The sequence below is a fragment of the Heterodontus francisci genome, chromosome 27 (genome assembly GCF_036365525.1).
Source record: "Heterodontus francisci isolate sHetFra1 chromosome 27, sHetFra1.hap1, whole genome shotgun sequence".
NCBI classification, from domain to species: domain Eukaryota; kingdom Metazoa; phylum Chordata; class Chondrichthyes; order Heterodontiformes; family Heterodontidae; genus Heterodontus; species Heterodontus francisci.
In genome coordinates this window covers 58,095,040-58,119,469 of record NC_090397.1, presented here as the reverse complement: position 1 = coordinate 58,119,469, position 24,430 = coordinate 58,095,040, and the positions used below count along the sequence as shown (strand labels likewise).

Sequence of the window (24,430 nt, the reverse complement as noted above, 5' to 3'; positions counted from 1 at the left end):
GCTGGTTTACATTTGGTCAACATGTTAAAGAGCTCTTTTGAAAACTTCATTCCAAGTCCTTGTGCCTTATAGAACTATAGATGTATTTAATCAGTAACGAGAAATCAATGTATTAACATAAACCTTTTAATTACATGTTTTATTCCACTTAGATAGTAGGACCTACTGGGAATAAAGGTGTCCGGGTAAGTATAGTTCAATTCTTTGCACCAAATCTTGAAATTAGAAACATAGAAACATAGAAAAATAGGAGCAGGAGTAGGCCATTCGGCCCTTCGAGCCTGCACCGCCATTCATTATGATCATGGTTGATCATCCAAACTCAGTACCCTGTTCCCACTTTCTCCCCATATCCCTTGATCCCTTTAGCCCTAAGAACTATATCTAACTCTTTCTTGAATATATTTAATGATTTGGCCTCAACTGCTTTCTGTGGTAGAGAATTGCACAGGTTCACCACTCTCTGGGTGAAGAAATCCCTCCTCATCTCAGTCCTAAATGGTTTACCCCTTTATCCTTAGATTGTGACCCCTGGTCCTGGACTCCCCCGCCCTCGGGAATTTGACTAGCTATTTGATCTACAGATATAAACTACCACAATATGTTCATCATTGCTCTTATTAGATTGCCAGGGTTGATAGAAGGTAATTCTTATTGGTTGGTGTCGGACCAACAGGGTTACCAACTCTGGCCGGATGTATTCTTGGACGTTTCATCCTGTGACCTCCCACCCAGCCTTTCCATCATTGCTAATAATATAATTAATTAACAAAAGTATTCAAAGAAAATTTTTAAAATGCAGTTTATTTTAAATTCCACAATAATGTTCCTCTTGGGTTTATTCTCAGCAGTGTCCAGAAGAGCAATCTTTAATTTCTGGGGATTTCTGGAGATTTGGCAACCCTACTGACAAATTTCATTTAATCGACCATTTGAAATATTGACAGCTCCTTCCAACTTCTTCTAAGATCTAAGAGCAAAGTAACTGTGTGTGGGGGGTAGTATTCATCTGCACCTATGCAACGTAAGACCAAAATATCTTTATTTCTAAAGCCTTCATCTTGTGGGATTTAGTTATCATTTTGGTGATACGGAAGACAGGTAGGGGGAGCTGAACTTTGTGTTCTCTGGTGTCTTCTGCTGGTTGTTAATGTCGCCACCTCATTTCCCTTGGATGGTGACAGTTCTTATGTTACTCCATGAGAACAATGGGATGCTGACCACATGCACACAAGCAAACCAAAAATAGCTACATTACACTGCATTTTTTCTCCTTCAGTATTTATCCAATTCCCTTTTGAAAGCTAATGTTCAATCTGTTTCTACCACCCTATCAGATGACGATAACCATTTTTTATGATTTCTGGTTAGGGAGATTTTGGACCATCCGGACCCATGGGACCCAAAGGTGAACAAGGGATTCGAGGGATTGAGGGTGAAAAGGTATTGACATTATTAATCCAATTACCCAAAGGGATATATATTTGATGTCTACACACAAATTTAAGTAAAATCCACTTGACAGCTCAACAGCAGGGGTGGCAGTACATTAAGAACATAAGAAAGAGGAGCACTAGGCCAGCGAATGATAAGCTAAAAATGTCTATGTAACAACGTGCCAAGTTGTGGGTGATATGTAGGCCCTATTTACAGGGAGTTGGAAGGAAACTGGAGAGCTGAATTTAATTGATGTTAGCCTGGCAGGATCAGGACTGAAGCAATTCTTTAATCGGAGTGCCGCACTTACTGCCCCCTCCTTCGTGATTCACTACTGCCTGCCACAATTTTGCCAAGTGAATCAGGCTGGAGCCTCACTGACTTATGCAAATGATGCACATGGGCCCCTGATTGCAATTTTGATGTACAAATGGGCACCGCGCATACTCTGCCCATCTGTTCAAGGTGTTGAGTGGCCTAACCAGCAGTCTTTAAAGGGGCCACTGGAAGCCACTCACAAAATGGAGCAACCTGGGCCCAGCATAAAAAATCTGGGCCACTGCTGGCCTGTCTGAGGACCCTCCCCACTTCTGGGATTGCCTGCCCCCACTTCACCCCAAGCTGAGCATGGGGAGTTCTCTGTATACATGCCCTCCCAAAACCCTGTACTGCAGTGGGCTGCCCACAGCTCAGGGCCCAAGCTTCTAAATCTTACTTCAACCCCCAATAACCTAAAGCTTTTTATCCCTTATAACTCAGCAGAGAACAAGGTCCATGAAGCAGTTTATCATCAGCCCACAGAGCAGTACCTGGTTAGGGGATAATCACATCATTAACTGATACTCATTGAGAGGGTAAGGGGATGACTTTCGAGTGCACACGTTACCGGTGGGAACCTCACTCTCCGGCCACACTTCTGAGGAAATTGTGGCTACGCTGCTAGCGATCCCTGAGATGCACAACCAGTGGGTGAGGTTCCCAACTGACAGTGAGAATCAAATCCTTCCCAAATGTGAACACCTTAGCACCCTTTCCATTTGGAATACTGTTCTTCTCAACACTTCCCAAAATACTTTTATTCTAATGCGTTTAAACAGCCTGTAAAAGCTGAGGTTTTTTTTTAACTGTAATATATTTGCCTTTAAAGGGAAGCCCAGGATTTGGAATTCCAGGCCAGCCCGGCCTGAAAGGAGAGCCAGGTGAAAGGGTAAGTAATAGAAGCTTCCTATCAGGGAGACAGCTTTGTTTCAACAGTAAAGGTGTGTACGTTGTGGGTTAAGATTTCTAACCTCTTTCTTGATAGTGACCTTCACATACTTTGCATTTAGCTGATACCATCGAATGATCCGCTGAATGTATCAGTTATATCCCTGCAAGATGCATCTGTCCAGAAATTGCAGGTTGTAGTCTATGTGCTGTCTGCTGGAACTTCTGACTTTGAATACAGCTCAGGCAAATGAGATAAAATTCTCCTTTTTGCTCACTTTAAGGCTTATAAGAAACAAGATTCGGCAGTCTCAACTTCATTTCTAATAGATGTGGGGCTCATCAAACAAAATTGCCCCTCTTTACAACGAACCCTTCTTTACTACTAACCCCTCTTTACTACTAATCCATAATTAATACTAACTCCTATTTAGTACTAATTGGCAGCCATAGGACGGCTGGTGTGGAAAATGTAACTATCACATGCTGAAGTAAGAGGTATTCTTATGAGTTTGGGAGTTTTACTCTATATCTAACAATGTGTATCCGACCTGGGAGAACTTGATGCCGACAGAGGCACAGGAGAAATAGTTTGATCTTATTAATCGTCTGCTGCTTGATGTTTCAGTGGACAGTTGCCACTTCAAGTTTGGTGCTAAGCATTTTGACCAGGAAGATTCCAGGTTTGATCACTGGTTTGTGCCAAGGAACCAGATCTCAGCTGAAGCAGAAATGGGAGGTGGAATTGAATTCTATGCTCCATAAAGCATTTCCGAACCGGGCTCTTTAAATCCATTTACACTAGTCAGGGTACACTGGAGGCCTCTTAAAAAAAGACCCAACAACTTTGTGGGGTTTTTTTTGTGCGGAGTTAGAAGGAGCAGGAGAGCCCCTCCTGACTCCACAAAACAGCTCTGGGCTGCCGGCCCAGCCCCACCCACTATCAAACATCTCTCATTCTTCATGGACCTACCTGTGTGCCTAGGCGAGGAGCAAAAATTGGCCCTCACAGGCACCTAATTGACCCCCGCAGATTTGCTGATTTATCCTGATGAAGGTCCCAGAGCAAATTTAGTTCCATGCTCGGGGCCTCTCCTTTCTGCTCAGTTTGGGGCACAAAGGAATTTAGGCCCCGTTTGTCTGTTACCTATCTTATTTGTGTCTGGCACCCTGAAAATGTTATGAATGCGCAACACTTGTGGGTGCAGTGGTACTGTCCTGTTAGAGCTGTGCTGTGAAATGGCAAGATGAGGGCTGATGCTTGCAATTCCCGATATGCTGAGTGACTCATCTGGTGCCATCGAGGGGAGGTGCTGGGTGGTCACTGGTTAGGCTTCTGACCCTATGTCCTCTCCATCACCAAGGCTGCCTACTTCCACCTTCTTAACATCGTCCGTCTCCGCCATGCCTCAGATCACCTGCTGCCGAAAACCTGGGTTAGCTCTACACTTGACTATTCCAATGCTCTTCTGGTCGGTCTCCCACCTTCTGCTCTCTGTAAACTTGAGTTCAACCAAAGCCTAGCTCACACCAAATCCTGTTCGCCCATCAGTCCTGGGCTTGCTGACCTACATTGGCTCCCAGTCCGGGAAAGCCTTGATTTTTTAAATTCTCATCCTTGTTTTCAAAACCCTCCATGACCTCACACCACCCCCACCTTCCCCCCTCCCCCCCCGCCACTTCCTAGCTCTGTAACCACATCTAGCCCTAAACCCTCCAAGATCTCTGTAGTTCTCCACTTTTGGCCTCTTGCACATCCCCAATTTTAATCGCTCCATCATTGGTAGCCGTGCCTTCAGCTGCTTAGGCCGGAAGCTCTGGAATTCTCTCCCTAAACCTCTTGGCGTCTCTCGCCTCCTTGAAGACACTCCTTAAAACTTACTTTGTTGACCAAGTTTTTGGTCACCTCCTTTTGTGGCTCGATGTCAAATTTTGTTTGATAATACTCCTGTGAAGCATATTGGGATGTTTTACTGTGTTAAAGGTGCTATTAAAATACAAGTTCTTTTTGTTGTAAAGAGAAAGGATAAGAATAATATCTTACATTTTCGCAATAGGCATATAACATGGAAATTACGGTGTTATTATGTCTGGTACTTAATCGACTCTATTATAATTTTATCACATGCTTATGGGAAAAGTTGCAAAGCCTTGCTTCACAAGTTTTTAAGGGCACTGATGCCAACTCTGTTTGGAAGGAAGTTACCCTTTTGTCTCTCAGTGACATCGTAATTTCATGTTATTTCAACAGGGCAATGTTGGTTTATCGGGCCGACCGGGTGCGAAGGTAATATCAAATTGTCCCTTTCATCCTCGATGAGACTCTTCTTTGTAGTCTGTTGACAACAGTTGGTTCACATGGACAACCAGTAACAGAGCTAAAGTCTTCCTGTTTGAACAGGGTGAAATCGGCAAGGATGGGGATCAAGGGAGACCCGGAGCTCCAGGAAGCCTAGGACCAACAGGACTAAGAGGTAAAGATGTAAGTAAAAGTTAAAGGCCGTGTATGATTTTTAAACAGGAAATCTCGCCATCGCAGCCCTTCCAAAAAATCATTGGTAACTTTTGGTTCATTGTTCACTCCAGCATTGGCGACTGCTCTTTCAGCCACGGTGTCCGTGACCTCTGGACCTCCCGCCTTAAACAATCAACCTTACCTCCACATAAGCTACTGAAAGATGATTCACTCTAGTCCCAATTTGTCAACCTCACTCTTGCACCTGGAATTTCCACACATGTACTGTTAATCTCCCTCTGTAACGCCACAGGATGATTGATGGAACGAACAATGTAAATGCTGAAAATACGCCAGAAGATCAGGAAAGGCCAGAAATGTTACCCCATTGAACCCTCTATTCTGCCTACTCATTTCCCTCCTGCTCGATGTTCATTTTACTCTCTTATCCATAAAGCACTGGGAACTCTATCAAATGTGTGGAACATTCTTCTGTCTATTCCTATTGTAGGGGTGGTTGAGAATTTTTGCATTTTAAATTGTCGGTGCTATTGACATCAATTTGGAACAAGTTATTGTGATAGGTGATGTGAGAGACCTGAGGTAATAAAAGGATACAACAAACGCAGGGTTAATCATTGCGTGCTGTAACATTAATTCAAGCCCCTTGCACCTCAGGTTCAGTTCCATACCTCAGCTAGTTTCTATAATGATGTGAGCAGCACTCACTATTAAAATGAAAAGTTGATATATTTTAAACAGAAATGTTACAAATAAATAAAGGAGTTAAGTGTTCATAGTCATAGTATCAAGAATGATACAAGACAGAAGGAGGCCTTTTGGCCCATTGCAGCTGCACTGGTTCTTTTGTAAAACTATTCAATTAAATCCCACTCCCTTGCTCTTTCGCTATTGCCGTGCAATTTTTTTCCCTTCAAGTATTTACCCAATTCCCTTTTGAAAGTTATTATTGAGTCTGTTTCCACTGCCCTTTCAAACAATGCATTCCAGATCACAGGAACTTTCTGCTATTGTTTAGTCCATTGTTTTAACCAAACTAGCAATTGGCACCACCTCACTGTTATGCTATGTCCAGTAGCTCTTCAACTTTTGTCACTACTATTCAGATCTTCCCACCAACCATGCACTTTTCTTTTTCTAGTTGGCAATCTTTCCATCACTTTCTAAAGATGGTGATCTTCAGCCCTGTGGCACATATGCCCTTCTCACCACAACCTTCCCACCATGACACACTCCCATTACTGCATGGGGACCAGTTTCCAAAACTTCTGTGTTGATCATTCTGTCTTTTCCAACTAAGCTCCCAACATCTTTCCTGCAAGGACATTCTGAAAGCTTCAGATCTCTACTTCTGTGCCTTCAGGCTCTCAGTAACTCATAGAGGGCCAGGATTTTATACGGGCGACAGGGGTCTCGACCTCTGGCAAAAGGGCCGCCAAGATACCCACGTTGCCCCTTCTGTGGGAAGCCCACCGAATCAAGTGCTAATTGGGGACTTAACTGGACAGCAGCAGGCCTTCCATGGGGCCAAGGATCCCGGCGATGTAAGTCCCGCCCTCTGAGAGCTGCCGGACAATCAGAGGCCGGGAGCTCTTTAACTGAGCAGCAACACTGCAGAGGCAGTGGCTGATGCCAGTGTAGCACTCACCCAAGGCCTAGGAGTGACACTAAACTTAGGACACAGGTAAGTCAGGGAAGGAGGGGTCTCGCGGGGTGGGTGTCGCAGGGGAGGGGGATGTAGGGGGGTTGGCAACAAGGGCAGAGGGGGTGGCTCTCAGCAGGCTCCCCTTTCCCGATGCTGGGTGCCTTGTTCAGGTGCTAAGTGTCTTTAAACAAGGGACCCCCACACCCCTGGAGCCGGCAAGCAACACACACGGTTTTTCTTGCCATGCTCCCTGTGTGGGCTAATTTCAGCAGCAGTGGGATGAGGCCCTTAATTGGGCATTAATTGTCCACTTAAGGGTCTCAATTGGTGGCAGGGTGGGAAGGCTGTTCACAGGCCTACCCGCCCAGACTTAATTTCAGAAACGGCAGGAAGGCGGCGGAGTCCACCCCCACCACTATCCCACCTGATTACATAAGCTCTCCGCTGCCAGGGAGAGCATAAAAACTCCCCCCATAGTTTTTGGGAAGTTTGCACTTCTTTTCTGTAACGCAGTCCCTCAGTCATCAAAACAACGGCTTCAATTTAGACAGAAAGCATTCACTGAACTCTCACATTGGCTTGTAAATTATGACAGGTGATATCTCTATGTTTACCGCTCTTTCTCTGGGTTTCTTTATTCCTGAATTTGTTGCTTTAAAACTGCCAGCTGCAGGCAGCCAGGGAGCAGAGGTTTTCTGTAAATCCTCATTTTCAGTAACATCTTGTGATAATATGAATGAAGATCTATGTTTATCCCATGGTGCGTTTCTAATCTTAGGCATGCCTTCAGTGTTAGGGAAGGTGGAGGGGGAAAAGAGGAGTGGAAGGAGGATGAATGGGAGGCTGAATGGGAGGAGAAAGAGGGTGAAGAGGCAGAGGATGAGGGGAAGAAGGTGGGGAGTGGGGTAGGGGAAGTGAAGAGGAGTAGGGAAGGGGAAGGGGAGGAAGAGAGAGTGGAAGAAGCAGAGGAGAGGAGGAGAAGAGAAGAGGGAAGGAGGAGAGGGGAGGATAGGGAGGATGGATGGGGAGGATGTGGGGATGAGGGATGAGATGGGGAAGAGGAGGAAAGGGGATGGTGAAGGGAGGGAAAGGATGAGGAGAGGAGGGGGGGGGAGGAGGAGGAGGAGGATGGGCTAATGTCACGTGGAGATCAGAGAAAGGGAAAACTGGGAAAGTGGAAGGAATAATTGTCCAGTGCTGCTCAGCGCACCACTTAGTGATTGGTTGATGTGCAGGCCCAGTATCAGAGGCCCAGCATGAATCGTTCACTTACCCTTTCAGTGTATTGAAACCAGGGGCAGGATTTTGCATTTTGGGTCAGGACCCTGATGTCAGGTCAAATGCGGGTCCCAACTTCACAACGTGTCAGGAACAGTCACCCAAAATGGATTTTGCCTGGAATGGCCAATTAGTGGCCAGAGGGTGTACTCGGTGTTCAATTAAGGACGGCAGGCGCCCTCTCGAAGCTGGAGGGCCAATGGGAGCTGCAGCCTGCTGTTACAGGTAAGAGAGAGAGAGATGGCCTCTCAGCAGCTTCAAAAAATTTGAAATAAATAAATGGCTACAGCTCCCAGGCCACCATTGTGGAGGGGCACCCCTCCACAGGGCGGTTTGTGGCTGCAGCTATGACCAGGTAAGCTGGCTGGGGTGGGGTGGGGGGCGGTGGTGGGCCGATGTGGGGCCTCATAGGCATCCTGGAGTGCTGGCCCCCTAGTCTGCTGCCAGGAGGCTGCCTCCAGGCAGCTGCCATGCTCCCGTGCCAAGGAGGGCCCGAGCAAAATTCCAGTCCACCTCTGATAATTTGCCTTTAATCTTAACAAACAACCCACCATCTGCAGGCGGGTAGCCGTTCCACCCTTGATCTGGCCTCTGGGGAAATGGCTCAGGGTGCCAGAAAACCGGCATGCCAAATTTTGTACTGCTCGCCTCAGTTCCCACCCCCGTTTCCGTGCGAACATTCTGTCCCAGATGTCAGGGAGATGAATATCTTTAGAAGAGTTAAGTTTTCCCACAAGAAAGTAGAATCCTGTTTTTCCTCATTAGGCTTCTCTTGTTAGGTCAACTTTGGGGGGGTGGGTGGGATGTTGGGTGGGGGCAGTGGACACTCGAATTCAAGAAAGCTCTGGGGTTAAGCCGTCTGGCTGCCTTCGAGACCAATGATGGTGGATAATGAACAAGAGATAAAAACGTGGGAAAGTCAGAGAAGCAAATGCTTTTGAAACAAGTAGGATGATTCTATGACTTGTTCCAGCAGTCAAAAAGTAAGATTTAACCTTCATGTGTTGTTTGTTTCTAACAGGGTATAAAAGGGCAGAAAGGTGAACCAGGCAAGGTACAGTCAGCTTATGTGACTTCCATTTCACTGCTGAGAATGTTGTATTATGTTAAAATATCGCTAATGATTTGAACCCATTGCCGTACCGCTGTTAACTCACTGACTTATTTCCTAATTAGGGTGAAATGGGTCCTCCAGGTTACTCAGGGGAGCGAGGAACAAGGGTATGAATTTGATTTGCTATTTTAATTACCATTGGTGGGGACTGGCTGTGTTCTTTCTAACTGAAGCAATCACTGGAATGCTTAGTTTTAACCTTTACTGGCTCTAGGGTCTAATTTTTAACAACTCTGCAATCATGGAATTATAGGCAGTTGTAAAATAGCTGACTGGTTGAAGATTCCAATATGGCTGCCTGGGAGCACTGGGATAGGAATATAGGACCAGGAGCAGGCCATTCAGCCCCTCGAGCTTATTCTGCCATTCAGTTAGATCATGGCTGATCTGTATCATAACTCCATCTAGCTGCCTATATTCCGTAACGCTTCATAGCCTTGCCTAACTATCACAGACAAGTGGTAAGTGGTGTGGAAGGCTCCCACTTTTCACCTCCCAGCTGACCGCAATCGTGTTTAGTTAAAAATGGTGCGATAGTCCCTGAGTGTTTGTAGGTTCAAGTAAACAGACAAATCATTGGTTTTCTCATAGGTTAAAAAGAGAAAAGTATTTATTTTAAACAATTCCCGAAATGGTCACAACCTTCACCCACTCATTCACACACACATGCATACACAAGAATAGATAGAGAGAAAAGGGCAGAATGCAATTAAAGTCCAAAGTGATATAAAAGTTTTTAGTTTACAAAATACTGTTGAGTCTTCTCGGGAGGAAAGTCTTTTTTTAAAGGTGTAGGCCTGGATGTTGCAGTCTGGAACTTGCTGAGGTGTTGTAGAGTTCTAGTGGTTACAACTCAGCCCAAAGGTGGTGGTGTGAATTTGGTTTACCTTCACAGATGGGGAGCCTCAAAGTCACTTTGTAATTTCTCTGCTGCAGTGGTTGTTCAAGCTGTTGTTCAGCAGGGTTCTTCTGCTTAGCTGGATCGCTCTCACAGCCTCTTGCTGGAAACTGGCTTTCTGTGGTCTTGGCTTGAACTCTCACTCTCTCTCCAGAGGGTTCCCTTTTAAGGTAAAATTCATCACATTTGAGTTTCTCTTAGTGACACATGGCCCTCTCCGCTGGTGTGACCACACAATAGACCAGGATATAGAAATTATGACTAACTATTGATGTCTGAATGGGGACCATTCTGTTATAATGGTGCTACTTTACACATATTCATTTTGGTTTGGGTTGTGAGTCAGTCTGTCTCCAGAACACTTTGTTAGTTTATTCATGTAGATAGCAGCCATCAATATACAACGGTTCTCCTTTCAATTACAAGGGCTTCCACCTCCGCCCCCTGAGCTATTTCAGATGAGGTTAACGAATATCATCCTCAACAGACGGAGATGTGTATTGTCAATACGGGAGGGGTCACGTGACCACTACTTCCTTTTCTCTGTGGTACAAGTGTCCATGTTCTTGTGGTTCAGTGTAACTGTTGACTTTTTATTTTCATAATTCCTCCAATTCATTGTTTATTTCATCACGGCTCCTCCCGAGCATGACACTAACAAAAATAGATCAGGGTTGGATCCAGTCAAATTAATTGCTTTTTGTTGTAGCACTGATTGTACGTGCAGGCCCTCCACATCAAATCCATATGTTTGCGAGCTCTTTTAGGAATTATTCATATTTAAGTACTGTTGTAGTAGCAGCCATAGTCCCAAAGGTATCTCTCCCCATGAGAGAGAGACAGTTGATGATGTATATCTTGAGGGTCACCAATCTTCAAGTGTGGGGCAAGGTGAGGAGACAGGTCTCCATGAACTACCACAGCTGGTATGGGGATTGAACCTGCGCTGTTGGCATCTTTTTACATCTCACTCTAGCTGTCTAGCTAACTGAGATAACTGACCCCCCCCCCCCATTTAAGTACTGCACTGAGAAGAAAAATATACTCAAATGAAGCCTGCACTTTTCTTGTCAAAGGGAGGATAGGACAGATGACAGAGTCAGAGTCCTTTAATCTCCAAACCCCTCTTGAGCTTTGCAGTTCTTTGGAGAACAGATAAAATATCACGTGATGGGATTGGAGCCCCACCTATTTTTCTTTCATTTCTCTTTGCCCCCCGAGTTGAAGTATTCAAACCGGTGGCCAGGAGTGAAAAGGATTCACCCGATGGGGGTAGCTGAGTAGGAATATTAGTAAAGGCTTGAATCTCAGATTAGGCTTCTAGACTGTGAACCCAGTGCTCTGCTGCTAAAACCTCCTCAGCTGGTTCTGATGATCAATGATGGCAATGGTATCAAGAACTTCACCTGGCAGAAGGCAGAATGGAGAAATAACTTACCAGAGTCATTTGGCAGGTCTTTGTATCTGTGAGCACAAAATATTTTTTACTCATTCTGGGGATATGGACCTTGCAAGTAAAGCCAGTATTTATTGCCCAATCTTAGTTACCCTTAAGCAGGTGAGCCGCCTTCTTGAACTGCTGCAGTCTGTATGGTAAAGCTGCTCCCACAGAGCTGTTAAGTAGGGAGTTTCAGGATTGTAACCCAGACAGGATGAAGGAAAAGTGATATATTTCCAAGTTGGGATGGTGGGAGGGGAACTTGCAGCTGATGGTGTTGCCATGTGCCTGCTGCCCTTGTCCTAGATGGTGGAGACCACGGGTTTGGGAGGTGCTGTCGAAGACTCTTGGCAAGTTACTAGGCATGATGCAGTGGAGCTCAGGACATGGTTTTGTGATCTGCTGAGTCTCTGATCTCATCAACACTGCTATGAGCTGAGTCTCAGCGTGGAGGGGGGCAGACAACTCTGCACAGGACGGGGGGGCAGGGGTGATCACTTTTCACGCACTCCTGACTGCTGGCCATGAGTGGGTGATAGAGGAAACCTCTGAGGAGGTGTCAGCAGGAACCTAGGATGGATCGAAGCAGTGGGGAAAATATAAATGGAGAGTAGAGTATACATAAAAATAAAACTAGCAATGCCTGTAAATTCTTTATTTTTACATATTCTTTGAATATTTTGTAGGGACCTTTAGGCCTGCCAGGCCGGCCTGGAGAGAAGGGACACAAAGGAGATTCCGGAAACCCTGGAGAGATGGTAGGTGCCAAAGAGCATTCCTTTCTGATCAAAGGAAGAGTAATAGTGCTGTGAAGGTAGCCCATTGCTTCACATATTGAAGAGTGCTTGCTTTCCAACTAGGTGGGCCTGGACTTGATTACCAGAAATTCTGTTCACTTAAGTTCACCCATTTGACCTGGAATCACTTGAGTTCCGGTCAGGCTTAATTCCTCCAACAGTGTCTTGACCTTCGCTTCAGAACAGTATGCACCAGTATGATATTTTCCAGTAGACGGATTGACGAGGTTTTGAAGAACCCCTTAAAAGTCAGCAGATAAAGGAAACTCTGCTGGGACTGAATTTAAACCCAGTTCAAAGAGGGAAAGGGAAAGGATTCGAATAGAGTGAATAAAAAAATGGAGAGACCACAAATTCACCTCCCTTGAATTTCTGCGGGAGCTTTTCTGGCAAAAGATGAGAGGAACCCCTGGAGAAATGGCTTGAATAGTCACAAACAGCTGTTTACACTGATTCTCCAGGATTTCCACCGATCCTCCGCAAAAGTTCCAGCAGGAGATTGGAAGAACCCTGTGGAAATCGTCATCCATTCTTTGCACAATTAAAAAAAATCTGAGAACACTTAAAATAAATACCAAGCATAACGAGAAAACTTTCCTCTATGTATCAGGTGTAGTGAAATCATAAACCCGCTCTTTATAAACATAGTCACCAATTTGCTGCACCATGGCTGCTGAGAATGCCTTCCCTAACTTTGTGAGAACCTGCCAGATTTCAAGCTAATCTTGGCCATCAATGAACTGTCTCCACCGGTGACAGTGCTACTTTCCTGGTGGAGTAGGCTTTTAGTGAATTGGGAAGAAGACTGAATATGGAAAATGGGAAGAAAGAGAAAAGGGTAGAAAAGGCAAATAGAATTAAGGTGCTTGAGGTTTTTTAGTGTTATTTAAAATTACCTTTCAAGTATTTAAAGAACAGTATCCTACTTATTTTTTCCAAAAGTCGGGAACCCATGGTCTCCCTCGCTCTTTCTTCCCTCTGCAGGCGAGACCAGAACTAGGGGCCATAAATTCAAGATTGCCTCTATTAAATCCAATATGGAATTCTGGAGAAAATTCTTTACCCAGAGAGTGGTTAGAATGTGGAACTTGGTATCACAAAGAGTAGTTGAAGTGAATAGCATAAATGCATTTAAGGAGAGGTTAGATGAGGGAGAAAGAAATAGAGGATATGATGATAAGCTTAAATGAAGATGTGTGGGAGGAGGCTCATGTGCGGCGTAAACACAGGCAGTTTGGCTGAATGGCCTGTCCCCAAGCTGTCCCCAATTTGTTACACTTTGTAATGCAATCTTATAAAAGCCATAATTCCTGACTTACCAGGGTAGCATTATGGCTATTTCTTGTCAGAAAGCGAACGCAAAGCATACTACTTCAGCAATGAGGTATCCTGCTGCCAATCTGTGCGGGTCCTGGTCCCATTGCTAAATTGGTGGGACCCATTTTTTTTTGGTGGCTCAGATGGCAGCTCATCTGGAAAAGTTTAAATGAGGTTCAGATAGGGTTGCCAACACTCCAGGATTGGCCTGGAGTCTCCAGGAATTGTAGCTTAATCTCCATAACACTTCTGCCAACAGCTCGGGAGAAAAATCATATAGGCATTGAATAAAATTATGTACTTTTTTCATTTTCTTTGAACAATTCTGTTTAATAATTTTAAGAACATTGGAGATGGGAGGAAAAGGCAGTTTGACTGACAGTCAAGAATCATCCAATAGGATAATGAAGAGTCTTTTCAATTTCCGATTGGCATTTAAATCTGCAACCTCCAAGAATACATTCAACCAGTGTTGATTCGAGGCTAGGCTTGAGGCCCAATTTCAGGCCAGCCTCAGGCCTCTCTGGGCACCGAATCAGGCCCCGGAAACTCCCTCTTATTTGCTCCTTTCAACCTTGTATGCTCTGGCTCTTTACCTTGGTTCCTCAAAAAGCAAGAATAACTCCAAATATTACCACAAGAGATTAAGAGGTTCACAAATAATGCCCAGACAAGTAGCTGCTCGACATAATGGGGTAAAAATTCCACTGCCTCACTCCTTGGCGAACATTGGGAGCACATCTGGTAGAATTATGCCCTCCCATTCTGCAATTTTGTGAGCATTGACTTGAATGGATGGAAAATGTTGGGTTCGGGAGCGTGCAATGAAATGATAGGCACTCCCGATACGCACTCGCGAGTAGGGCAGCCGAACTTTCACCCCCATGTGACAGCATTGAGTGAAAGAAGCAAATGTATTTCACATTATGATCAGTAACTATTCCTTTCTTTTTCAGGGAGTGATTGGTCCAAAGGGACAGAAAGGCGATACAGTAGGTTCTTAACAAATACTACCTCTTTCTGGATCCAGTCTAATCTTGATAGACAAAAACTAATTTTAATAAGTGTGTTAATTGTGCGCTTAATGGAATTTGTATCATTGCAGGGGAGGCCAGGACTGCCCGGGCAACCTGGATCAACTGTAAGTATTGGTGTAAAATGTAATGAATAAATCTACATGTAAATACTGGGGGGTTGACAACATTGTGAGGCATAACCACAGACCTATGACTATTTCATTAGTTAACCTTAAGTAGGTGGATGCATAATCAGTCAGCAATCTGACAGTCACCAGCACAGCAAAACTAGAAGGATAAACGAGACTGGGAGAGACCATTGGGTGGGTTCATACCCCTCAGTTGCTTTCTTTCCCAAACATTTCCTGTTCCTCTTTGAATTTTATTAACACAGTCCGTCTCCCTAGGCAGTGTACTGACCAGATTTACAGAACTGAGAGGGTGCAAGGATCAGGAAACCTGAACAGGCTGGGGCTCTTTTCTCTAGAAAAGAGAAGACTAAGAGGTGACATGATAGAGGTCTTTAAAAATTAGGAATGGTAAATGTAAAGAAAATGTTTCCACTTGTGGTGAGTCCAAAACTAAGGATCATCAATATAAGTCACTAGTAATTCCAATAAGGAATTCAGGAGAAACTTCTTTACCCAGAATGATTAGAATGTGGAACTTGCTGCCTACCATGATAGTATTGGTATAAGTGACCATCATACAGCCCTTGTGGAGACGAAGTCCTGACTTCACATTGAGGATACCCTCCATCGTGTTGTGTGGCACGACCACCGTACTAAATGGGATAGATTTCAAACAGATCTAGCAATGCAAAACTGGGCATCCATGAGGCGCTGTGGGCCATTGGTAGCAGCAAAATTGTACTCAACCACAATCTGTAACCTCATGGCCCGGCATATCCCCCACTCTACCATTACCATCAAGCCAGGAGACCAACCCTGGTTCAATGAAGAGTGCAGGAGGGCATACCAGGAGCAGCACCAGGCAGACCTCAAAATGTGGTGTCAGCCTGGTGAAGCTACAACACAGGACTATCTGCGTGCCAAACTGCGTAAGCAGCATGCGATAGACAGAGCTAAGCGATCCCATAACCAATGGATCAGATCTAAGCTCTGCAGTCCTGCCACATCCAGCCATGAAAGGTGGTGGACAATTAAACAACTAACTGGAAGAGGTGGCTCCACAAATATCCCCATCCTCAGTGATGGTGGAGCCCAGCACATCAATGCGAAAGATAAGGCTGAAGCATTTGCAACAATCTTCAGCCAGAAGTGCCGAGTTGTTGATCCATCTCGGCCTCCTCCTGAAATCCCCAGCATCACAGATGCCAGACTTCAGCCAAATCTACTCACTTCTCCATGATATCAAGAAACGACTGAAGGCACTGGATACTGCAAAGGCTATGGGCCCTGACAATATTCCGGCAATAGTACCGAAGACCTGTGCTCCAGAACTTGCCACACCCCTAGCCAAGCTGTTCCAGTACAACTACAACACTGGCATCTACCCTGCAATGTGGAAAATTGCCCAGGTATGTCCTGTACACAAAAAGCAGGACAAATCCAACCCGGCCAATTACCGCCCCATCAGCCTACTCTCAATCATCAGTAAAGTGATGGAAGGTGTCATCAACAGTGCCATCAAGCAGCACTTGCTTAGCAATAACCTGCTCAGTGATGCTCAGTTTGGGTTGCGCCAGGGCCACTCAGCTCCTGACCTCATTAGAGCCTTGGTTCAAACATGGACAAAAGAGCTGAATTCAAGACATGAGGTGAGAGTGACTGCCCTTGACATCAAGGCAGCATTAGACCAAGTATGGCATCAAGGAGCCCTAGCAAAACTGAGGTCAATGGGAATCAGGGGGAAAACTCTTCGCTGGTTGGAGTCATACCTAGTGCAAAGGAAGATGGCTGTGCTTGTTGGAGGTCAATCATCTTAGCTCCAGGACATCACTGCAGGAGTTCTTCAGGGTAGTGTCCTAGGCCCAACCATCTTCAGCTGCTTCATCAATGACCTTCCTTCAACCATAAGGTCAGAAGTGGGGATGTTCGCTGATGATTGCACAATATTCAGCACCATTCGCAACTCCTCAGATACTGAAGCAGTCCGTGTAGAAATGCAGCAAGACCTGGACAATATCCAGGCTTGGGCTGATAAGTGACCAGTAGCATTCACGCCACACAAGGGCCAGGCAGTGACCATCTCAAGCAAGAGAGAATCTGACCATCTCCCCTGGATATTCAACGGCATTACCATCACTGAATCCCCCACTATCAACATCCTATGGGCTACCATTGACCAGAAACTGAACTGGAATAGCCACATAAATACCGTGGCTACAAGAGCAGGTCAGAGGCTAGGAATCCTGCGGTGAGTAACTCACCTCATGACTCCCCAACGCCTGTCCACCATCTACAAGGCACAAGTCAGGAGTGTGATGGAATACTCTCCACTTGCCTGGATGGGTGCAGCTCCAACAACACTCAAGAAGCTTGACACCATCCAGGACACAGCAGCCCGCTTGATTGGCATCCCATCCACAAACATTCACTCCCTCCACCACCGACGCACAGTGGCAGCAGTGTGTACCATCTACAAGATGCACTGCAACAATGCACCAAGGCTCCTTAGACAGCACCTTCCAAACCCACGTCCTCTACCAACTAGAAGGACAAGGGCAGAAAATGCATGGGATCACCGCCACCTGCAGGTTCCCCTCCAAGTCACACACCATCTTGACTTGGAACTATATTTGCCATTCCTTCACTGTCGCTGGGTCAAAATCCTGGACCTCCCTTCCTAACAGCACTGTGGGTATACCTACCCCACATGGACTACAGTGGTTCAAGAAGGCAGCTCACCACCATCTTCTCAAGGGAAATTAGGGGTGGGCAATAAATGCTGGCCTAGCCAGCGACTCCCACATCCCATGAATGAATAAAAAAAAAGTAGCTGTGGTGAATAGCACAGATGCATTTAAGGGGAAGGTGGATAAACACCTGAGGGAGAAAGGAATAGCACGATATATTGATTGGGTTTGATGAAGGTGGGTGAGAAGAAGCTGATGTAGAGCATTAACAATGGCATGGGCGTGTTGGGCCAAATAGCCTTTTCCTGTGCTGTAAATTCTGTGTAAGCCTATGTTGCAGTTGTAGCTAAGCAGTCTGCTCACCTTCTCTCTCCTGAGATTGACCCTGTTCTCCTTGTATGTTTTCAGTGTAGTTTGGCATATACTTCAGTCTTGGTTCTAAAATGCACTCTGTCCATTGGCAGTTAATTTCATCAGTTTCTCTTTCACATTTCAGGTCACCTTCCTGAACAACAGTGTTATTAATAAAGGTGAAAAGGTAAAAGGAAAATAGCCCTTTAATGTAACCTTTTGATTGTGTTATTAATAGTCCTGTGGTGACCAAGCAAGGTCAGGAGGTATTTCCACTCAGTCCTGGAAACACCTGGTTTGTGTCATATCCTTCATGGTGGTGAATGGGAGTTGAATTGCCCATTGATTTAGAAAACAATCCTCTCATTTCCCTTCCTTCCACTTCTGAAGATTCTGCCTCAGATTGGCACTATTAGTCATTCGCAATGGCCCAGACTGAGACCAGCCAACCCAATGCAGACCAGGAATCACTTGTTGGACCTTCCTGATTGACATAGAATCATAGAATGACAAAGCATAGAAGGAGACCATTCAGCCCTTTGTGTCACTGATAGAGCTATCCAATTAGTTCCATCCCTCTGCTCTCAACAACAGTTCTACACTGGGATGTAGCAACTGGGGGCATATCCAGTGATTTGTTTCCCAGTTGGTACGATAAATGAACAAGAACCTCTCCACATACAGCAATCCTTGGGGCTAGGTCACTGTAAACTATGTGAATGGCCAGTAAGAGCTGCATAAATAAAGGGCTGGATTTTAAGGAGCCCTCAACGTCTGGATCTGTGTGTTTTGGTGGGGGGGGGGGGCCTGAAGATGGCCCCAGATGAGGCCCACCACAGACCTCGATGCTGGCAGGGCCCTGCCCGAGTCTCCTGCGGTGGTGAGGCACCGTGGCGGCACACCACCGCACCCCCACCCCCCGCCCCCCCCGCCCAACTGGGCAATGAGACCTGAATTAACACATGCAAGTGAATAAAATTAATAAATTAACATGCATTTACCTGGGACCTTACGGACCTGCCACGATCTTCAGAGTGGCAGCCGGCACTCCCACGCCTTCAGATCCCCATCTGGGGAAATGAGGTGCAACACTGGTGGGGTAGGTACGTTTATCAGTGTGGGCGGGTGGTGGGGTGCGGGGTCAAATTAACATCATGGGTGCAGGGGATGGTGGGAAGGGTTATGATTAGATTAGATTAGATTAGATTAGAGATACAGCACTGAAACAGGCCCTTCGGCCCACCGAGTCTGTGCCGACCATCAACCACCCATTTATACTAATCCTACACTAATCCCATATTCCTACCAAACATCCCCACCTGTCCCTATACTTCCCTACCACCTACCTATACTAGTGACAATTTATAATGGCCAATTTACCTATCAACCTGCAAGTCTTTTGGCTTGTGGGAGGAAACCGGAGCACCCGGAGAAAACCCACGCAGACACAGGGAGAACTTGCAAACTCCACACAGGCAGTACCCAGAATCGAACCCGGGTCCCTGGAGCTGTGAGGCTGCAGTGCTAACCACTGCGCCACTGTGCAAATTTGTTCAAATTTGTGCAGTTTGGGCGGAAGGTCAGATGGTAAAGGTAAGTGTTTGGGGGCGGGGTAAAGGGCAAATAATTAATGTAATTGTTATGGGGGGGGGGCGGGTGGGAGAGGGGAAAAATAAATGTATTCGTTTAATTTTATGCCATGTATCTTTAAAGATTTAAAAATGGCGTCACCGCCTGTGTAAAGGCAGCTGATACTGTTGCTGGGGATGGACAGCCTGCCCCCTCCATGTGATCAGGGTTGGGGGGCCAGCCCGCCCTGGCTATTTAAATGAGCCACTGTGCTTGAGATCGCGACGGCTCTTTGGCGTGCAGCACGCATGGGCAGGCTGCCATTTTTGAATCTCGCCGCTGAGATCGGCGGCAAGTTTATACAATCCAGCCCAGAGTCGCCGTCCAAGCACGCCTTTGAACAATGATATGACTGTGAATCTGAACTCACACGAGGGGGGGAGGGAGGGGGAATAGAACTGCATGATTTTTTTATATGATTCTTGTGCTCATTGAGGTAATATTATTCCTGAGGATTGCATACCAAGTGGTAGTTTTAACAATAACAACTTGAATTTGTATAGTGTTTTTAACATAGATATCGGGCCAGATTTTTGTGTCCGAGGCGGGAAACAGGAGCCTGACTATTTCTGGTCCCAAATCTGCCTCCGAGGAAACAGTCACTCTTTGGGATTTTCACAGAGGTGCCCCTTTATTTTCTATGGAGACAAGTTCTCTGCTTAATTAAGAGCAGCAGGTGGGCTCTCGAAGCTAAAGGGCCAATCGGTGGCCTGTCAGCTTGAGAGGAGCTGGAGGCTGCAGCAGAGGGTAGGTAACAGAGAAGGTGCTTCAACATGGAGGCACCATCTTACCAACTTTTTTAAAAGTTTAATTAAAAAATTGATACAGCAGCCAGGCCACCACTGTTGGGGGGGGGGGGGGAATCCTTCTACAGGGCTGCCTTTGGCAGTACTCACACCCAAGCAGGCAGGGGAGCCTCTAGGCCTGCCTGGAGTGCTGGACCCTGGCCTGCTGCTGGGTGCCTGCCTCCAAAGCAGTTGAACTGCCCCCCGCCAGTTTGGGCAGCTGGAGGTTTGCTTTAAGTGGGATTAACAAAGCAAAGAAGGCCGGTGCTGGGAATGGGATCGGGAAAACAGCACGCTGGCTGGCACTGGTATTTTCAGGCCCCGTCCGCCTCCATTCCAGGTCCTGAAAATCCTGCCCATTGAATCTGCCGCCCATTAAACACACATTCCCAATGGAAGGAAAAATAGGACGAGGAGCATAACAGACAAAAAATGCAATATTTTTTCAACCATGTCCAAAGTTAAAATTACCCTCCCCTCCCTCCAGTGTTAGCATTGAGCACCAGCAGGTCAGGTGTAACTTGGTTAGCTGTAGTGTAAAGCTCATCCTCAATGTGCTTCAGCTCAACTTCAGAAGAATACCTCAGCTACCCCAGTGTAACATACTTCCATTTCCCTCGCCAGCCAATTTGTAGTTAGGGCTGAATTAGGAGCAGTTTAGTGCCATGGCCCAGTGCCTGCTAAACACTGGACTGAGACTCCTGTCACAGGATTAACCAGTCCCATATATAGCAATAGAGCAAATATGATAAACATTATTTATTAATACAGTCTTCATTTTAAATTAAGTTAATCCTTATCTTATTTTGCTGCAGGGTGATAAAGGACATCATGGGGAATGGGGTCTTAAGGGAGAACCAGGTGACCCTGGTATTGCTGGTCCTCCTGGACCAAGGGTGAGTGGATTGCACAATTACTCTTGGATAGTCACATTTTTCACATATACCTCAGCATGGTTCCACAGGCCATGGTTGTTCCCTCGTACGCCATCTGACGTCTTAGTTTATATGCTGGGAAGTGGGCCCAATTTTAAGCCTTTCCATCCACCACGGGAGTTTAAGTTTTTTGAACCAACAACAATGAAAGAACCCTGATATATGTCCAAGTCAGGATGGTGTGTCACTTGGAGGGGAATTTAGAGGCGAAGGCGTTCTCGTGCATTTCCTGCCCTTGTCCTTCTAGGTGGTGAAGGCTGTGGGGTCTGGGATCTGCTGTTAAAGAAGCTCTGGTGAGTTGCTGCAGTGTACCTTGTAGATGATGCACACTGCAGCCACTGTGTGCTGGTGCTGGAGGGAGTGAATGTTTGTTTAAGATGGTGGGTGGGGTGCTGATCAAGTCTTGTTTACACTGGCACTCCAGCTGCTGTCATCCTGGAAGTGGCCTACCCTTACAATTGGTAGCCAGCAAACTCGCCTGTCTGAAAAAGTAAGCCCTTAAAAAATGGACCCAAAACTTCATTTCATTTCATATTTGCGGGATCAAGAGGAGCAGGATTGCTCTGTGCTCTGCAAAAAAATACTGTGCGCTGCTTTCCTCTGGATTAGATTTTAAACAATGGTTTTAAAAGCTAAGTTGGTACTTGCTTGAGTAACTTACCTTTACCAAAAATTGTTGCCGAGTTGAATGGTGAGAAACTGAGGGCTGAATTTTACACAGGTGGTGGGGATCCCGACGACTGTCCAGAAAGGTAAGAGAAACCCTGCCTCGGCCATTTGGGTGACCCCTGGCTGCATTTTAGAGTGCTCAGGCAATTAACTGATTGGCTCCAGGGATCCTGCCTCCGAGCTTCCGGTCAATCAAGGGCCATCAGCTCAACAGTCTCAGCAGCACTGCTGGACCTGCAGTAGGCCATGACCAGGAGCAAACATGGAGACCTGGAGCGCAGGTAAGTGGGGCCAGCTCACCTGGGCCAGTCAGACAGGCCCAGGCAAGGGTTTGGGGGCCTGGTGAGGGGTGTGGGGGTTTGTTGAGAGTGGGGGGGGCGGGGTGGCAGTGTTGTCGCAGGGTCCTCCTTTGTTGCCAGGGGTCCTCCATGAGGAAGGCCCCACACCCACAGCCTGCAGGGAGGCTGCCTGATGGCCTACATAGCCTCCCCATGTGGCGGGGCTCCCACCAGCCACTGGTAAAATACCACTTAAGGGCGTCAATTGGCCTCAGGGCAGGAAGGGCGTCCTCAGCCTTCCCTGCCCCTGACAAAATTCAATGGCGTCAGGAAGGCGACAGGCACTCCACCCCCTCCCGTCTTCCCATCCCCCCATCCCCCCCATCTTCCCAACCCCGCCCCCCAGCCTTCCCCTGTAATTTTATGGGCTCCATCACTCGTGGACTGATAAAATTCAGCCCAGAGAGTGCTCAACAGTATCATCTGGTGGCCATTGCAGTGTCAAGTTATCAGACTGTCACATAACACTTAAAACTTGTAGTACACCAGAGTTACTGCTGTGGAAAAGGGTAACACGGGACCTTTTCAATGGAATATGGCAGATGTAGCAAATGTGACAATATATTGGATGGCTAGTCACAGACTCTTCCCTGGATATCACTCTCTAGCCCTGGGACACAAACATTGGCTGTAATCCTTACACTGTCTCATTGTCTCAGATCAGAAAACTCGGCACAGACCCTTCCTGGTGTTAACCCTGTGTCATGTGCAATTTTGTTCTTGTAATTCCCAAAGTCCAAGAACTGTAGTAAGGGGGCACGGGAATGGAACCTCTTACACTGGTCCTTTTGGCCCAGGACTGGTCTGTATAGGCTGAGTACCACACTAAGAGGGGCATATAGCAACTGAGCCTTCCATCATTACCAGAAAACAAACCTGTATATGAATATTTTAAATTTAACAGAATTCACAAACAGATATCAGAAGAATTTACATAGCATCACATAGAGTTTACAGCATAGAATCAGACCATTTGACCGAACTGGCCTGTGCTAGTATTTATGCTGTACATGAGCCTTTTCCTACTCCTCTTCATCACTCCCTATCAGCACATCTTTCTATTCATTTCTCCCTCTGTGCTTATCTAGCTTCCCCTTAAATGCACCTCTGATTTGAGTGCAGGTTCTACTAGATCTGCTGTGATATTTATATATATTATTTGTTTCTAGTTTCTTTTATGATATATAATAACTACCTTTTTATGTTCTAGGGTCCAGCGGGCCCTCCAGGGCCACCTGGTAACAGAATGGTAAGTTGAGGCTGTCTTTAGCTTTACTGAAAGATGGAATTTTGTATTTTCTTCAAGTTGGACATTCCCAATGTAAATGCATTACTGGAACTTCCAGTCTGCATGAACAGTGTTTGGTGTGTTAACAACTTTCATACAAAAGCAAAATACTGCAAATGCTGGAAACCTGAAATAAAAACAGAAAATGTTAGAAATACTCAGCAGGTCTGGCAGCATGGGATGGGTTTAGTGGAACAGGCAGGGTTCCCGGCACCGAGTCGAAAAGTCCGCGGGAAATCTGCCTCAGCTATTTGGAGACCTCCCAGCTCTATATAGCAACACCCTGGAAATTAACTGTCCAGCGCCGGGGTCCCTGTCCCTTTAAGGACAGGGATCCCTCCTCACAGAGCTGCCGGCCACCATGATCAGTGGCCTCTGCCAGTACTGCACCAGGCCTGGGAGCGCTGGAGACCTGGACTAAAACTGTGAGGCGGGATTTCTGGGGCCTGTCTGGCAGGCCCCAGTGATAGGCAGAGGGAGGATGGGTGTTGAGTGCAGGGGGAAGGGGGTTCAGGGAGGTGGGTTGTTTTCCACTGGGGGCCCTCTGTGGGCCACAGTTTGCCCATGGAGGAGGGACCCCTCCCCACGCCCACAGGGAGATTGCCTCGTTTTACTGGGCAACCTTCCCACATGGCAGATTCCACCCACCCTCCTACCCCCACCGCTGGTTAAATGCCAGTGATAGGGTGAAGAAGCCCTTCAGTGGTTGATAATAAGCCTCTTAAGAGCCTCAATTGGCCTCTGGGTGGAATGCCATCGTCCGCCTATTGCGCCCCTGACTTTATCGCAGTGCGACGGGGAAGGCGATGGGCCTTCTGCTGCCCCTCCCCCAACCTCTCGTCACAATTCTATGAGCCCCTCCACCTCCTGGCCTGTCTCTTGGGGACCCATTAAATCCAGCCCCATCTGTGGAGAGAGAAACAGGATTAAATGTTTCAGGTCAATGACCTTTCTTCAGAATTCAGTTTCTTTCTCCGCCGATGCTATGAGACCTG

General features: G+C 46.4%; 1 protein-coding gene across 1 annotated transcript in view; it reads left to right on the top strand.

The window, feature by feature from the left end:
* The window catches only part of col7a1l (collagen type VII alpha 1-like), a 353,167-nt gene that overhangs the window by 100,792 nt on the left and 227,945 nt on the right, over positions 1 to 24,430 (top strand). The window contains exons 42-53 of the mRNA XM_068059665.1: positions 153 to 185; positions 1,372 to 1,443; positions 2,585 to 2,644; positions 4,895 to 4,930; positions 9,064 to 9,096; positions 9,219 to 9,263; positions 12,179 to 12,250; positions 14,563 to 14,598; positions 14,712 to 14,747; positions 17,937 to 17,978; positions 21,021 to 21,101; positions 23,358 to 23,396. Of these exons, the coding sequence (XP_067915766.1) occupies positions 153 to 185; positions 1,372 to 1,443; positions 2,585 to 2,644; positions 4,895 to 4,930; positions 9,064 to 9,096; positions 9,219 to 9,263; positions 12,179 to 12,250; positions 14,563 to 14,598; positions 14,712 to 14,747; positions 17,937 to 17,978; positions 21,021 to 21,101; positions 23,358 to 23,396 (585 nt within the window). The remainder of the gene's footprint in view (positions 1 to 152; positions 186 to 1,371; positions 1,444 to 2,584; positions 2,645 to 4,894; positions 4,931 to 9,063; positions 9,097 to 9,218; positions 9,264 to 12,178; positions 12,251 to 14,562; positions 14,599 to 14,711; positions 14,748 to 17,936; positions 17,979 to 21,020; positions 21,102 to 23,357; positions 23,397 to 24,430) is intronic.